Source organism: Hylaeus volcanicus, chromosome 8 (genome assembly GCF_026283585.1).
Source record: "Hylaeus volcanicus isolate JK05 chromosome 8, UHH_iyHylVolc1.0_haploid, whole genome shotgun sequence".
Classification (NCBI taxonomy): Eukaryota; Metazoa; Arthropoda; class Insecta; order Hymenoptera; family Colletidae; genus Hylaeus; species Hylaeus volcanicus.
The window spans coordinates 15,346,235-15,363,178 of record NC_071983.1 but is presented as its reverse complement, the minus strand read 5'-3'; the positions used below and the strand labels follow the sequence as shown (position 1 = coordinate 15,363,178).

At 50.5% G+C, this 16,944-nt stretch overlaps 1 protein-coding gene across 2 annotated transcripts; it reads left to right on the top strand.

Moving 5' to 3' along the window:
• The first annotated feature begins 175 nt into the window (after positions 1-175).
• On the top strand, positions 176-16,285 carry LOC128881213 (E3 ubiquitin-protein ligase HERC2). 2 transcript variants are annotated; one of them, XM_054132008.1, is made up of 12 exons: positions 176-503; positions 573-773; positions 902-1,112; positions 1,233-1,490; positions 1,605-13,003; positions 13,100-13,423; positions 13,532-13,841; positions 14,119-14,840; positions 14,923-15,361; positions 15,463-15,686; positions 15,783-15,937; positions 16,026-16,285. In XM_054132008.1, exons 1-12 carry the CDS (start codon positions 353-355, stop codon positions 16,254-16,256), a joined length of 14,625 nt encoding a protein of 4,874 aa, XP_053987983.1. In that variant the 5' UTR covers positions 176-352; the 3' UTR covers positions 16,257-16,285. The 2 variants fall into 2 exon arrangements, with proteins under 2 accessions (XP_053987983.1, XP_053987984.1); XM_054132009.1 differs by lacking the exons at positions 13,532-13,841; positions 14,119-14,840; positions 14,923-15,361; ... (1 more) ...; positions 15,783-15,937; positions 16,026-16,285 and having other exon boundaries at positions 1,605-12,891; positions 13,100-13,348.
• The last annotated feature ends 659 nt before the right edge of the window (positions 16,286-16,944 follow it).

Here is a 16,944-nt window from a genome sequence, read left to right as displayed (position 1 = left end):
AGATCTGATAGTTGCTAACTTCAAGGCTGAGGCCAACATCTAGTGGTGCCTTGTGTGAATCTTACCAACTAAAATGGAACGATTATAGGTTATAGGTTATATAGTCAAAGGGTAAGGATAGAAACATGGACGGCGCCACCGTCGACCCGGGGTTGGCCAGGGTTCGAATATGACATCTCTGGTCCATGGTTATGGTTATGGTTATGGTTATATAGTCAAAGAAAGCGATCAATACACAATACACAATACACAGACGAAAATCGAGAGAGATTTCTCGTAAAAATGTACTCTTCACGATGCCGTAATTGAAAACAGTAATATCAAAACTAGCATTATATTCGGAATAGTCGACATGGATGCAAAATGGCTCAATACAGATTTGAAGCGTCTACTTTATCGAGATGGGTTGGCGGAACTTTGGAACGAAATGATTCGCGACGGAGAAATTGTTGGTTCCTTTAGCGATGGCTTGATCAATGCCTCGGGTATAATATCGAGAAAAGGTATGGATACATGATTTGTTTTAATTAAGATTACCTGTAGCCTTACGACATTACGACGTATTACTTTAGGTGAAAGCGGTCATTACTATTGTAATATGAGGGTATTGTCATGTCTGTGTTGCGACGGTATCTGCGGTCCGCAACAAGGTTGCAACTGTGGACCGTGTCAAAAGCTAGACGAAGAGGAAGCGGCAAGAGCAAACGCGTTCGTGGAGAAAACCATTCCAGCTCGTCATATGATGGAATCGTGGCTTTGGGGACCTCAGCCATGTAAAGATTTTCCTTTTATTCGTGTTTATTTTCCTTTTATTGTTTATATATCCTTTTATTATTTATATATTCCTCTTATTTATGTTTGCGTTACGCTCTTACTTTTCATCTTCCTTACAATTTTTCAGCTCTATCCGACTTGACCACGTGTATCGATTTACTAATCAAGGAACAAAGAAAATTATGTTACGAAGTTGCGAATAGCACGTTATCCGCTACACGATTGAAGCAGCGTTTGGTATTAGCACGACGATATTTTACTGCTCTTTCTCGTCATAAACCACAGGAGACTAAAGATATTCCGCAAACATCGAGACTCTCTACTAAATTACAAAAGATGTACGGTAATTTATTTTGAATTTAATGTAGAGAACCATTGGGGTGTATAAAATATTCTCTTTTATATAAATGAATTTACGGTATTTATAATTATTTGTTAATTATTTACAATACGTTCAGGATGAGACCTAACGAGAACGCGACGTTACGTTTAGCACGAGTAGGATCTCGTGCGGCGCTAAATTTTTCATTCGCGTATCTAAGACGAGCTTGGAGATCCGGGGAGGATATAGAATTATGCAGCGAACTTCTGTCCGAATCGTTGGAAGCTTTACAGTCCTTGCCAGAAGCCACTCTTTTCGACGAAAACAACGTTTCCCAAGTTTGGCTCGAAGTAGTGGAGCGATCAGCGAAGTTCTTAAGACAAGTTGTTACAGGGTTCGTTTTTTCTTTAATTGAATCTTTGAGATTGAATCTTTAAGCGTTTATCTCGAATATAATATCGTTTATCTCTAACAATAATAATAATACAGTGAAAAATGTCATTTTCAGAAATATAGTTAGTGGAAGATCGTGGTGCCCTATTCCCTTATCCGATCAACACACGGCTTTGTGTTTACTGTTGGAATTGGTAACGCAAAGAGCTACGCTGTCCAGTTTGTTAGATTCCGTTTGTTTGCTACTGTTTCTCAGCGATACGCACAAAAATCAAGATAATCGCGTAATGCCACCTGGAAGCACGGCACCATTGGTACCGCTACTGAGACGTTTGAACACGATTCCAGCCTCGAGATCGAGACAAATAGAGGAGAACGTGGCGCCAGACCCTTGTCAAGTTTTACTCAAGTACTTGAAGCTTCCCGAAGACGATACCACGTCCGTCGATTTACGAAAAGCGGCGGTGATCGTAATGTGTAATTTGAACAGATTGGCTGCTCCTCTGTTGCCTCCAGTCGTCACCGACAGCTTTCCGAAAAATTCAAATCAAACGTTTCAAAAAGTTTTAGCTTGGGGAATCGTGAAATTTGGCAACGGCTCGTCTCCATTTTATTGCGACACGATCGCGGAGCTCGGTGTTAAGCAACTTTGTTGTACCGAGCGAGCCCTCATGATTCTATCAATCAGTGGAAACGTTTACACGATAAATTACGAACGGAGATCTCAGGACCTTCAAAAAGTGGAGGGATTCTCGGATAAGCCTGTAACGATGATTGCCTCTCACTGGGCCGGTAATCATTATTTGGCTTTAACGCAAGATAATTCTGTGTACTCGTGGGGGGAAGGAGTGGGTGGACGTTTAGGACACGGCGAGAGAAAATGGTACAAGGAACCGAAGCTGATCGAGGCATTGGCCGACAAGAACATCATGTTTATAGCTTGCGGAAATATGTTCTCGGCTGCGATTAGCTCGACCGGTGAATTGTACACTTGGGGAAGAGGAAATACAGGAAGACTCGGTCATGGACATTTGGACGATGTACTGATTCCAACGTTGGTAACCGCTCTGAACGGGCACATGGTCGTCCACGTGGCATGCGGTAGCGATGATTCGCAAACGTTGTGCGTGACCGCGTCGGGTGTGGTGTTTTCGTGGGGTGAGGGAGATTATAGAAAGCTCTCGAAAGGAGATTGCGATGGTTTCAAAACGCCGAAGGTCGTCGACAAATTATTGGACATAGACGTAGTAAAAGTGTATTGCGGCGGCCAATTTTCAGCGATTTTGACGGCGTACGGAGAGGTTTACAGTTGGGGTAAGAAAGAATCGTACCGCCTAGGCCACGGAAACGAAGAGTACGTGCAATACCCGAAAGTAATCGATGCGCTGAAAGGGAAAAAGGTAAAGGAATTGTACGTGGGAAGCTGGCACGTTCTCGCGTTAACGGAGGATCAGTTGGTGTACGGATGGGGGATGAACGATAACGGCCGAATCGACCCGGCGTTGGATACGGTCGTGCCTGAGCCTACTCTGTGCCCTAGCTTGTCCGGAAAGAATCCGATCGGTTTAACGTGTGGCCCGGCACAGAGTTTCGCGTGGTCAAACTCTACTACTCCGTCGGCTTGGCCGGTTGCCAGCAGAGTGGCGTTCGTCGTGGACATTTGCGAAGACACCTTTCGACAGCTGGATACTTTGTTGGGCCACGGCTGCGAAGGATTGCCGGGGACACGGCCGCCTACCCAGGATCGAGAATGTTTGGCGGTGGCCACCTTGAATTTGATTCGATTGCAGCTCCATACGATGGTAGCGCATAACGTCGATGGCAAGTACGTCGGACTCGCCGGTACTCCGTTGTTAAATTCTTTGAAACAACGATGCGTGACGCTCGCGAGCAGTACAGGAATTTTGGCGACGATTCAGGAGGCAGCGCAGGCCGTCTTGCAAACCGGTTGGAGCATTCTGTTGCCCACGGCGAACGAACGGGCAAAGACGCTGCCGAATTTCTTGTCGAAAGCGAACGGGAACTTGGATCAAACGAACACTAGCAACGGTCAACAGTTTATGGCGGATTTGTTGGTTTCCAGTTTGATGGCGGACGGTGGCCTGGAATTGGCGCTCAAGACAGCGATGAAAGCGGAAACGAGCAACGTAGCCGACGAGAACGAGTTTCTCGTGGCGAAGAACACGTGCAAATCCAGCGATGCGAAACAAGCCAAGGAACTGAACTCCGAGAAGAATAATGCAACCATATCTCTGTTGCAGCTGGTGAAACAGTTGATAAAAAACGGCACCTGTATTACGCAGTCCAGGCTACAGCAGGGCTGGACGGAACAGGTGGTCCGCCAGGAGGAATCGCAGCAAAGGAGCGATAGCTCTCCCAGCCTGAATCTGCTGCTAAAGTTTCAACGGTTACTGGTCGCTCGCGTTTACGAGTGCATCAACGAATCCAGAACGGAAAACTTGTGCGGCGACCAGGAGATGCTCGGTGCTGAATCGCTTTTAAAGAAGTACATATCGCAAATTTCCGTTCACGTGACCGAGATAATGTCATCGGCGGCCGAGCTGGCGAACGCGAGCGTCAAGCAGTTCGTTTTCGTCGTCACCGTTCTAAGGGGCGACATCGTAAACGTTTTGCTCCCCGAGCTGGTTACGTGTCTGATATTGTTGCAGGTAGACTATCCGATGTTGTTGCTCGGTATGAACTGGATGGAAGTAATGACTCCGATGCTGGACGCTCTCGATCAGTTCAACAAGCTGATGCCGACGATCGAGAAAAACGAGGCGGACGATCTGTCCTGGCCGGGTATCATAGCTCCGCAGCACGGCACCAAGATCTCGATATCGGACGAGCCGTCCGTTATTCGTTGGGCCGATCTCGAGAATCATAATCGCGACGGCGGCCTTTGGGTGGTGGTGAACAACAACGTGTACGACGTTCAGGACGTACAAGACGTTCGACTCGATACGATAGCGATCGGCGGGAATTCGTTGGAGGGTCTGCAGAAAACCGTGGCTGGCTGGGACCAAAACCAAACGAATCAGGTCGCAGTTCGCGGCCACCTACCACCACGATCCATGATGGATTCTTACTTCGTCGGTCATTACTGTAACTCCGACCCGGAGAACACGGAAATCACGATCGACGTCACGGACGTGTGCTCGTCTCTGATCGACACGGAGAGAGCCCTCGGTTTTCTCTTGGGATTGCACGCTCACAGGATGCGGCAAAGCTCGCCGTTGCAGCCGGCGGAAGAGGAAGCCGGCGTTTGGTTGAACGCGAACTTCTTGAGAGGAGGATTGCAAATTTTGCAGCCACCGAATCCTTACGAGGAGGAGAAAGGGGAGGCGAGAAGCAACACTTCGACGGCGGCGAACTCGCCGACGGAACCGCCTCTTCCCGCGCGGACCAAGAACGAACCGCAAAAGGAGAGGGACGATCGCGTCACGGCGTTCATTTACGCGTTGGCCGAGACTCATAAAACCGACGCGCAGGTTCATTCTTTTTTAACGATAATCGACAAATACACAAAGGCCAACAATCTGTTGGCGCACACCGAGTTCGTCGGCGATCACCCGGTGGAAGAGGTTAGCCGTCTTTTAATGGCGGTTATCATAAAGCACTTGGCGTTGGGTCATCAGGCGATCGCGTTGATCGACCAGGAAACGGGAAACGACAACAACGCGAAGCTCACGAAACCGTTGGCCGACATGGTCAGAGCGATACATCGAATCAAATGGAATTTGATACGTATCAGGCAACAGCAGAACAGAAGCTACAAAGAGGTGTGCGCCCCGGCGCAGGAGAAGTGCAGATTTCTTCTTCACGAGGTAAGATCTGCGACCAGTTACGAGATAAAAGGATTGCAGGATTTGAAGCTGTTGCACACGGTTCCCAGGTTCAAGAAGATCGTTAGAACGATTATAAGAGACGTCCGAAGGAACAGAGGGTCACCGAGCAAACCGGAAGACATCGTGAACGCCTCGATACAAAACGCGCGAATCAAAGCCAAGTCCGACGAGGATACGACGCCGAAAGAGGTCAGACCGCCGCCGATCGCGGCCGCGGCCGCTGCCTCTCCGAAACTCGAGACCATGTCGGACACGAGGAATACGATCGCCAAGATAACCGAAAGGGTGAAGCAACGAACCTTGAACATAGATTCGAGCGATTTGATGACGAATATCATAAACTTTGTGGTAACGGAGGACGGCGGGGTCGTCGAGACCCTACGTCGAGCCATGTATTGTCAAATGCAGCGCGTCAAGTTACGCGAGCAGGGGATCCTGATGATGCAACAATTGCTGAAGAAAGATTGCTTGATAACGTCGGTCAAGTACTCGTTGCTCAATGGTTGGCTCGGCTTGTCGCACGAGAATAAATATCTAAACGACGGTATAACGCACTGTCTGAAGAACATTCAGTTGGTAACGCCTTATCAAAAGTCGAGAATCATCTTGGCCGAGGCAGAGGTGACGTCGTGGGCCGTGGAAGCTTTGCGGGCGTACGTCGTTCAAGCGGAGCTGCCGAGCAAACCGAAAGTTAGCGACAAGAGCAGCTTGAATCAGGGAACGTATACATGGCTGCGAAAGTTGCCGAGAGCCAGGTTCTTGTTGACGATACTGGGAATGCTGACCAACTACCAGCACGCGAACGAGATTGGATTGCTGATCAACTCGGGCACGATATCGAGCATTTTAACGTTGCTCAGACAGATCGGACCCACGGTGTCCGCGGGTGTGGTAGACGAATCGAAAACGAAAGACGCGATAGCCATATACGAGGACAATTTGGAGAAGAGCAAACCACCGAGTGTTCAACTGAGCGGTATGGAATTGGCGGCCCTGATGAAAATCGGGACGAGAGTGGTTCGCGGCGTTGATTGGAAATGGGGCGATCAGGACGGACCGCCGCCAGGCGAGGGTCGAGTGATCGGAGAGCTCGGCGACGATGGCTGGATCCGAGTGCAATGGGATAACGGTTCAACCAACTCGTATCGTATGGGTAAAGAAGACAAGTATGATTTGAAGCTGGCTGAGCCACCAACTCCGCCGGAGACCGATTCCGACGTGGATTCGCCGGTTGACGCCGCTAAAGGAAAAATTGAGAAACGAACCGATACGCTCGGGGATATACATCCGACTACTTGCCTAAAGTCCGCCTCCGTCACCGTTCTTCGCATCATTTTGCTTTGCTGCGGCCTAGAAGCCGACAAGGTAGCTCCTTCCGCTATAAAGATACTCGCATCGGTTTTACGCGGCGTAACGTCGTCCGCGCAAAAGCCTGGCCACAACTCGCACTCGCAACTATCGAGGGAACATCACGTAACCTGGGCCACTCTTAGTCTGTTGAGAGCGATCGCCAAGTCCTCGGAACTCTGCAAATCTCTCAACACCAAAACGTGGATCGATTTTCTCCTGTCCGTGATCGCCGAGGAGGATGACCCGAATTTGGAGGAGCAGATCATGTCCGTGCGCTTGCTGGCGGCCGTTTTACCGTCTTGGTCGGCCGACAATCCCAACACGATACCTTTTCTCGAGAAAACCTTTCGCATATTGGGACACATCGCGCTGGCCTCCGACCTCGGCTCGTCGACAGAACTTTACTCCGACAAATGTCGCGTGTCGCTCACTGCCTCCCACAGTTCCACGATCGTCGAGGAGCTCGTCTCTCTTATCCGATATTTGCACACGCTCCCGAAATGGAACGCGACGTTGAACGCGTTTCTAGCAGCTAAATTATTTCTGGCTTCCGATCTTTTCAGCGACGGCCCGTTGTTTCACATACAAGTGAACGAGAACGGCGGGGAGAACAGCGCGAATATTCAACAAACGGTGATGGCTGCTTTGATCGTCGTGGGAGGCCTCGACGACAGACCGAGGATCGGTGGTTTGGTCGACGTCGACGGACAAGTGGGTACCATATGCAAATTCACCAAGCATTCGAAGATCCTCGTACAGATGCACGACAGCGACGCGCGGAAAATAGTTCCGTTCTTCGCGGTGAAACATCTCGGCGAAAGATTTCGTTTGGATCGGATGCCTATGCCCGACTCTTTCTTGTCCACTTGGGCGAATTTGTTGCTGGGCCATCGCGGAATGGACAAGAGGCCGAACGGTATGCCTGTGATAGCCGGCGTGGTGAACGCGTCCATTTTACGGAATCAACAGCAACAGCTCGCCGCGTTGAACGCTGGAAAGACGCTTTTGGATCATCAGACTAAATTGAGAAAAGTATTGAGATACACGATAAATAGGAACAACGACGGAAACGCGAACGACGACGACATCGGTGGTTGCGGCGACGACAACGGTCTCGGCTGCGGTAGCAACGGCGTCGAAGACGACGAAGAAGACGACGACAATAACGACAACGACGACGATGCCGCTGTTGTCGCTGCCGCTGCCGTCGCCGACGACGAGGACGACGACGACGACGACGACGACGACGACAATAACTACATCGACTACTACAACGACGAAATAATCATCAGCCGGGAAATCGAGTTGAAAAGTTGGGGTGGCGATGCCGCCAACGGCAACGACAACGCCATCAACGACGGCGACTGCGAAAACGATAACGTCGTCGACGACGGGGACGATTTTCGCGACAGACGCGTGACCCTATTCCAGGAGATGCTGGTTCGAGCTACGAGACCGCAACCGTTGAAGCCTATATTTAAACGAAAGGAATTGGAAGAAGCCGCTTTGGCGGTCTCTCAATATTTAGCCAGCGAGCTGAGACACTCTCCTATTCAACGCGCTGCTCGCTCCTCGGAACCAGAGTCACCCGCGTCGGATTGTTCGCTGGTGTCGTTAACGTCCAGCCAGAAGAAACACTGCAGGAGCAACGGAAGGAGATCCTCTCCGCCGCCTATGAGCCCGTTGGTAGCGCGATTCACGGAGATGGGATTCCCGAAGAAGAGCGTCGAGTTCGCGATAAAAAGTTTGAGCACCAACGTTGGGTTCGTGACCGCGGAAAGCGTGGTAGCTTGGCTCATAGAGAATCCCGACGTAACGCTGAGTCACAGCGAAACGCTCTCGAGCGTGTACGGCTCGTCGGACCTCGAGGACTCGACCAGCGAAAACATGGACGACTCCCCGTCTACTCACGACCCCGTCTCCTCGATGATGCCGCCCAATTACATGAAACGATCCGACTTTTTGTCCGTCGACGAATACGCGATTTACGTGCGTGACAATCTGATTCCAGGGATGCTGGTGAGGTGTTGCAAAAGTTACGAGGAAGTGGAGTACGGAGACGTTGGCCAGGTGATAAAAATCGACCCGGAAGGTTTGCACGATCTGAACGTTCAAGTCGCGTGGCAGCGCAAAGGCGGCACCTATTGGGTGAGATTTATTCACATCGAGCTGCTGGGCCATCCGCCGACGATAACGGGTCCCGTCGAGCTGAAGATCGGCGACAAGGTGAGAGTGAAGGCGTCCGTAACCGTGCCCAAGTACAAATGGGGATCGGTGAATCATCAAAGCGTGGGGATCGTCACCGGCGTGATAAACAACGGAAAGGACGTGTCCGTCGATTTTCCTCAACAGAGCGGCTGGACCGGTTGCGCTGTAGAAATGGAAAGGGTGCCGTCCTGCCATCACTCGGTCGCTTGCAATTCTTGCCACGTGTTGCCTATATCCGGTCCGAGGTTCAAGTGCAAGTATTGCGAGCACTACAACCTGTGCGAGAACTGCTTCTACACGAAACGTTATCACCGACACGGATTCAATCGAATCGCCGAGCCAGGCTCGGCCGCGGTCTACGCTGGCAAACCTGGCAAGTATCACAGGCAAGATCACGCGGAATCGTCGCTGATCGACGACTGGTACAAGTGTATTCGCACGTTGAGCGTGTCCTCGCGAGAAAGTTGGGCGACTCGGCTCGTCGACCAGTCCGGACAGTACTGGCAAAGTTGCGGCTCTCAGGGCAAGCACTGGATCCGGCTGGAAATGTTGCCAGGGATTCTTGTACACTCGTTGAAGATCATCGTGAACCCGAAAGACAGTAGCTACATGCCGTCGTTGATCGCGGTAAACGTCGGTTACTCGTTCAACAATCTGACCGAGTTGGAGACCATCAGCGTACGCAACACCGACACCAGCGTCCTCCTCTTGCAGGATCTGAAAGTCTATTATCCTTGCATCGAGATCACGATAAAGCAATGTCGAAACGGCGGCATAGACTGCAAGATCCACGCATTGAAGATAATCGGTAAGAGAATGGTATTCGAGAATCAGTTGGCGACCTCCGTTTCTTTTCTAGCATCGGACTGGGAGATCGTTCAAGAGCAGATGAGCTCTCAGCGTGGAACGGAGGCTCCGCAGCACTCGGCCGTTTACGTCTGGGGCTTAAACGACAAGGATCAGCTGGGCGGACTGAAGGGATCGAAGATCAAGCTTCCCGTTTATAGCGAAATTCTATCGAAATTGAAACCCGTGCACATCGCCGGCGGTAGCAAGACCCTGTTCGTCGTTAGCCAAGACGGAAAACTGTTCGCTTGCGGAGAAGGTACGAACGGCAGACTCGGCCTCGGCAACGACAGCAACGTATGCGAGCCAAAGCCTATTCCGTTCTTGAGTCAGTACGTGATAAAAAAGGTAGCGGTACATTCCGGGGGAAAGCACGCCCTGGCGCTCACCCAGGACGGCAAAGTGTTCTCCTGGGGCGAGGGAGAGGATGGGAAATTAGGTCACGGGAATTGTCTCTCTCTGGACAAACCGAGATTGATAGAGTCTCTGAAATCGAAAAGAATCCGTGATATCGCCTGCGGATCCGGTCATTCGGCCGCTATAACGAGCATCGGCGAACTGTACACCTGGGGCCTCGGCGAGTACGGAAGGTTGGGACACGGCGATACCAGCACGCAATTGAAACCGAAGTTGGTGCAATCGTTGGTAGGCCAGCGCGTGATACAGGTCGCCTGCGGGAGCAGAGATGCTCAGACGATGGCGTTGACGGCCGACGGCTCGGTTTACTCCTGGGGCGACGGAGACTTTGGGAAACTCGGCCGCGGAGGTAGCGACGGTTGCTACACGCCCTTGTCCGTGGATCGTCTCAACGGTCTAGGCGTCGTGCAAATCGAGTGCGGCGCTCAGTTCTCGCTCGCGTTGACCAAGTACGGGGAGGTGTGGACTTGGGGCAAAGGAGATTACTTTAGATTAGGCCACGGCAACGACCATCACGTCCGGAAGCCTACACTGGTGGACGGACTGCGCGGAAAGAAGGTGGTTCACGTGGCTGTGGGTGCTTTGCACTGTCTGGCGGTGACGGACACCGGGCAGGTGTATGCCTGGGGCGACAACGATCACGGCCAACAGGGCAACGGTTCGACGATCGTCAACAAGAAGCCGTCGTTGTTGCACGAGCTCGACGATACCAGAGTAAATCGTGTGTCTTGCGGCTCGAGCCACAGCGTTGCGTGGGTTCTCACCGATCAACCGCCGGCCAACAATCAAGAACCGGTCACGTTTCCAACGGCGAAAGACCCGCTCGGCCAGTCGTCGCTGAAATTTAAAAACGCTGCGGAGACGACCACTTGTCCACCATCCTGTTCAAAGAGCAGCCACGGTCACGGGAACGCGGCAACTACGGGTAACAACGGAATCGATGCCTCGTCGGTAAATACCGGTAACGGTCCACGCAACACCAGCAGACCCTCTCTCTCGAGCATCGTCTTGTCGCTCGAGAGCAACGTTGCGAAGCAACAAGCGTTGCAACACGTCATAAACGCGCTTCGTATAATGCAAGCGCGGATCGCGTTGGTGACGGCGTTACAAAGTCACTCGACCATGAAGACCGCCAGCGGTGGCAGCTGTGCCGTCGCTGAGATACCATCGGACGGAGCGGTCAGCGACTCGAGCATCGCCAGCGGAGGGCATACCGTCTATCAGAACGTCGGAGACAGCGCTCAAGGTGGCGGAGAGGCGCCTGCTAACGCGGCTGAGGTAGTCAATTTGATAACCAATCCTAGAATGAGCCCCGAGTCCGAGGACTACCCGATGGCGATGTTCCCCTCGATGTCCAGTTCGGCGAGCTTGTCGTCGCGCGCCTCGAAAATGTCGACCAGCGCGATGAGCGTGATCGCCGCTACGCTCACGTCGAACGCCCAGGTGGTCGGCGAAGGAATTTCAGGTTACTCGAGTTTAGACGATTTCACGTCGACGCTGACGGAGGACGACGCCAGGATGCTGGTCGACTTGCTCAAGTTGGCCGTCGCGAATCGCGTATGCGACGGCGCCAAGGAGACTATATCATCGGTGCTGATCGCGTTGGCTAAAACGAATCATTCCATTCGGAGCATGATAATGGAGCTTTGCATCATGGAGTTGGAGGACACCGTGGCGAACTCGAACAACAGGAAGAACGTACCGCAACAGGTGATGCAGGAGAGCCTGCATCCGTATATAGACGGGACCACGTTGACGGGGCACGTGAGGATTCCTGGTGCTGAGGCGTTGAGGATCGAGTTCGATCGACGATGCTCCACCGAAAGAAAGCACGACCCTTTGGCGATAATGGATGGAAACAATAGAGTGGTGGCCGTGAAATCTGGTCGAGAGTGGAGCGAGTGGGCCGGCGAAATCCGAATTCCAGGCGACGAGCTCAGGTGGAGGTTTACTTCAGACGGATCCGTGAACGGATGGGGATGGCGGTTCACGGTGTACCCGGTGCTCGCTACTCACGCGCCCCACGAGCTAGTCTCTGATAGAGCGGTTCTCTCGCAGCCGTCTATAGCTTTGACGGAATGTCTGCTGGACAACGGTCTGATCAATTTGGATAAGAACGTCGCCACGCGTCTCGCTGCAACCTTGGCTCAATGTAGCCAATTGAGCGTGCTGTCGGCGCAGCAACGGATGTGGGCGCTGAAGAAGTTGCAAGTTGTTTACACGACCAGACCAACGATTAGACCGGACCTCGCTCTGTCTTCTCTTCTCGGCTCGCTGCCGCAAGCCCTGCTGAAGCAGTACGCTTACGAGGACCCTTTGGTCAGGGGAGGGAAACAGTTGATGCACAGCGATTTCTTCAAGGTCCTCGTGGCGCTCGCCTGCGACATCGAATTGGATGGAATGCAATGCTGCTCGGAAATTTACAAATGGTCCTGGTTCCGAAGGTACTGCCTGTCCGCCCGTGTCGCCAAGTCCCTCGTCAATCGAACACCGCTTCCTAAACCGTTCTGTCACGGTGTCATGATGCGCATCAACGAAATGATCACGGCTGGAGAGGGTAGCAGCAAGGATCACGAGAACCACGAACTGTTCAAGCAGGAACACGACGAACAGTTGCTACAGTGGTTGAATCGTCGACCGGAAGATTGGACGTTGCCGTGGGACGGATCCGGGGCGATTTACGGATGGGGTCACAATCATCGCGGTCAGCTGGGCGGTCTCGAAGGAGCCAAGGTGAAATTACCTGTTCTCTGTGAAAGTCTCTCCGCGTTGCGTCCTGTCCAGCTCACCGGTGGCGAGCAAACTTTGTTCGCCGTCACTGCTGATGGAAAAGTCTATGCAACCGGTGAGCCTACACACGGACACAGCCGTCTTTTACCTTACCTGCACGCCGTTGCAATTATACTTGGTGGTTTTAATCGTTTTCGTCGTTTGCTCGTAGGTTACGGGGCACTTGGACGTCTCGGAATCGGAGGAACGGACTCTGTTATGGTACCGACTCTGTTGGAGTCCATTCAACACATATTCGTCAAGAAGGTCGCGGTGAATTCCGGTGGTAAACACTGCCTCGCTTTGAGTTCCGAAGGACACGTGTACTCGTGGGGCGAGGGCGACGACGGTAAATTAGGTCACGGCAACAGGTTGTCGTACGACCGACCGAAACTGATCGAGGAGCTGCTCGGTACCGAAATCGTCGATGTAGCTTGCGGTGGTCATCATAGCGCGGCGATAACGAGCGCCGGCTGGCTCTACACTTGGGGAAAAGGTGACGGCGCGGCGTTTATTTCATCCAAAAGTTCTTTCGCGACTTGCGTTCAACCTTATCTCTTACAATTAGATGATTAGTTAGTTACTCGACCGTCTTGGATTGCAGGTCGTTATGGACGTTTAGGACACGGAGACAGCGACGATCAATTGACGCCGAAATTGATCGAAGCGTTGCAGGATTACAAGGTAATCGACGTCGCCTGTGGGAGCGGAGACGCGCAGACTCTTTGCGTTACCGATGACGACAACGTTTGGAGCTGGGGCGACGGTGACTACGGAAAGTTGGGCAGAGGTGGTAGCGACGGTTGCAAGGTCCCGATGAAAATTGAATCTCTCGCTGGACTCGGCGTCGTTAAAGTTGAATGCGGTAGTCAATTCTCCGTGGCTTTAACGAGATCCGGAGCTATATACACATGGTACGGTTGAAATTACATTCGTACAGTGATGGGCAAAAACCCTTGGCTTCGAATAAATCCGAAGTTTGCTGATATGTTTGTCTTGTTTCCTCCTTTGAACATTTTCTAAAGAAGGAAACGAGACAAACATGTCGGCAAACTTCAGATTTATTCGTAGACTAGGGTTTCGCCCATCTCTACATTCGTAAAAACAACGTTTCGGTCTATGATAAAAGTTAGTTCGGTTCGTAAGGCCAATTTACCGTGAAATTGTACGTACCAATTCGATTTTGTGCAGGGGTAAAGGAGATTACCATCGTTTAGGTCACGGTACGGACGACCACGTGCGCAGACCGCGCAAAGTGGCATCCCTTCAGGGGAAGAAAATCATCTCCATAGCGACGGGCTCGTTGCATTGTGTAGCGTGTTCCGATAAAGGTGAAGTTTTCACTTGGGGCGATAACGACGAGGGTCAATTAGGCGATGGAACGACGAGCGCCCTTCAAAGACCGAGACTGGTCCACGCGTTGCAAGGTAAAAAGATAACACGAGTCGCTTGCGGTAGCGCCCATACTTTAGCGTGGAGCACGATAAAAGCCACGCAGAGCAGAATGCCTGCCGCTACGCCGATGGAGTACGATCTGGTCAAGGATCTTCCTTTTCCTGTACTGCACAACCGGCTGGTACTTCTTCATCACTTCGCCGAATTACTTTGTCCGTGTTTGCCGATGTTCCCGATCACTGGACCCCTAAGCTTGAGTAAATTAGCGCCATTGTTGGTGTACAGCATCAAAGAAGCAACGTTTCGTAAAGTGGTCCAAGCAACGATGGTCAGAGATCAGCAACACGGGCCAGTCATAGAATTGAATAGAATCCAGGTGAAACGAGCCAGAGGAAAGGGTGGATTGGCCGGGCCGGACGGCATTAAGTCGGTCTTTGGTCAAATGGTCTCGAAGATGTCTCTATTAACGCAAGACGTCCTCTTCTTCCCCCATAGGGTCTGGAAAGTGAAATTCGTCGGTGCGTATTTAGAATACGTATGCATTTTATACCATCCTAATCGAGAAGAGTAACGAGTAACTGAATTATCGTTTCTTAACAGGGGAGAGCGTGGATGATTGCGGTGGCGGGTACAGCGAGAGTATCGCGGAAATGTGTGACGAATTACAGAACGGTTCCCTGCCGTTGTTTATACCGACTCCAAATGGCCGAGACGATAACGGCACTAACAGAGATTGTTTCCTATTGAATCCGACGGCCGATTCGCCGTTGCATATGAACATGTTCCGATTCCTTGGAATCCTGATGGGAATAGCGATAAGAACCGGGAGCCCGTTGAGCTTGAACTTGGCGGAACCCGTGTGGAAACAATTGGCGGGTACACCGTTAACTCCCGCGGATTTAACCGAAGTCGATAGAGACTACGTTCCAGGATTATTATGCATCCGGGACATGGATCCCGATGAGAAGGAATTTCAAACTCTCGAAATGCCTTTCTCCACGCCGTCGGCTGTAGGTCGCGATGTGCCTCTATCCAATAGGTACGTAAACGATCCCACTGGTCGGTTCTCTAAGCAATTTTCGACGTTAAACGTTCAACGCGTTCTCTATCGATCATTTCTTAATCCTTTTTTTTTTACAGATATCAAAAAATTACACCTACAAATAAGCACGAGTACGTTCGGTTGGCATTGAATTATAGACTGCACGAGTTCGATGCCCAAGTGGCTGCCGTTCGCGACGGAATGTCGAAAGTGATCCCGGTACCTTTCCTGGCATTGTTCAGCGGAGCAGAATTGGAAACGATGGTTTGCGGCAGCCCAGACATACCTCTTACTTTGCTCAAATCTGTTACAACTTACAAAGGTTTGGAGCTACGAGTTGTTTACCTTTGATTATCAGTCGTGTAAAATATGAACCAAACGAACATAACGATTGACCGCGTGTCTTACTAATTATTAGGTATCGAAGGATCGGCACCACTGATTCAATGGTTCTGGGAGGTGATGGAAGAGTTTTCGAATCAAGAGAGATCTCTGTTCCTGCGATTCGTTTGGGGTAGAACTCGTTTGCCACGCACCATTGCCGATTTTCGCGGCAGAGACTTTGTCCTACAGGTAAGATTTTCTTCGATAGTTTCGTTGCCTAGTTATGCGCAAATAAATGAAACGTCTCGTTGTAACGTGGCCGGAACTACTTTCTCAGGTAATGGACAAGTACAATCCACCCGATCACTTTCTACCCGAAAGTTACACGTGCTTTTTCCTCCTGAAAATGCCACGGTATTCGTGTAAACCGGTGCTGCGTCAAAAGCTAAAATATGCGATACATTTTTGCAAAAGTATCGACACCGACGAATATGCCCGTGTTCAAGCCACCACCAATTCAGACGAAGAAATGGACAGTCTCGCCAGCGAAGAGCATACCTCGCTTTAACGAAATCGACACCAAAATCTTTTCCTTGGTATTTTCCGTTAAACTTCTTCGATGTACACCTCTCGATGTATATTACGTATTTATCTCCCGCGATGGGTTGTTTATCAGCGATTCGCGTGTACGTTGTGTTATTAATAATAAGAACCCCGTACCATATTAGTAGAAAATATTATACGCATACCAAAAACGAGATAGTGATATTAGCGTTTTTTTTTATTAGATACGAGATACGATTCGATCGAGTAGAAACATCACCCAATATACATGTACATGTCTATATATATACATATATGTATAGTGTATACATATACATATACATGTTTATGTTAATATCTGGATTCATCCGACTCGAATGAGGTCCGAATGCAAAAGCGTTGAATTTAATTCCTAAAGTCCTATACCCCACCGGATTGAAAAAACTACTACTTTAAAAAGAGAAGTGGTAGGAACGAGGGCAACGTTAGTTTTCGTAGTCGTTTGCGTGTAACTTATCAAACGTATGCGCGTACAAATAAATCAAAGCAAACTTATTTCTCGATACAAAAGGGTAAAAATCGGCTATCAACGTTGCGAGGGTGCTATTCCAGACGCGTTGAAAGCATATATAAAATAAAAACAGAACATTAATCGCCTAAAGGAAAGAAACAAATATATATCGTTCGACGTATTTTTTAGTAGCGTGTCCATC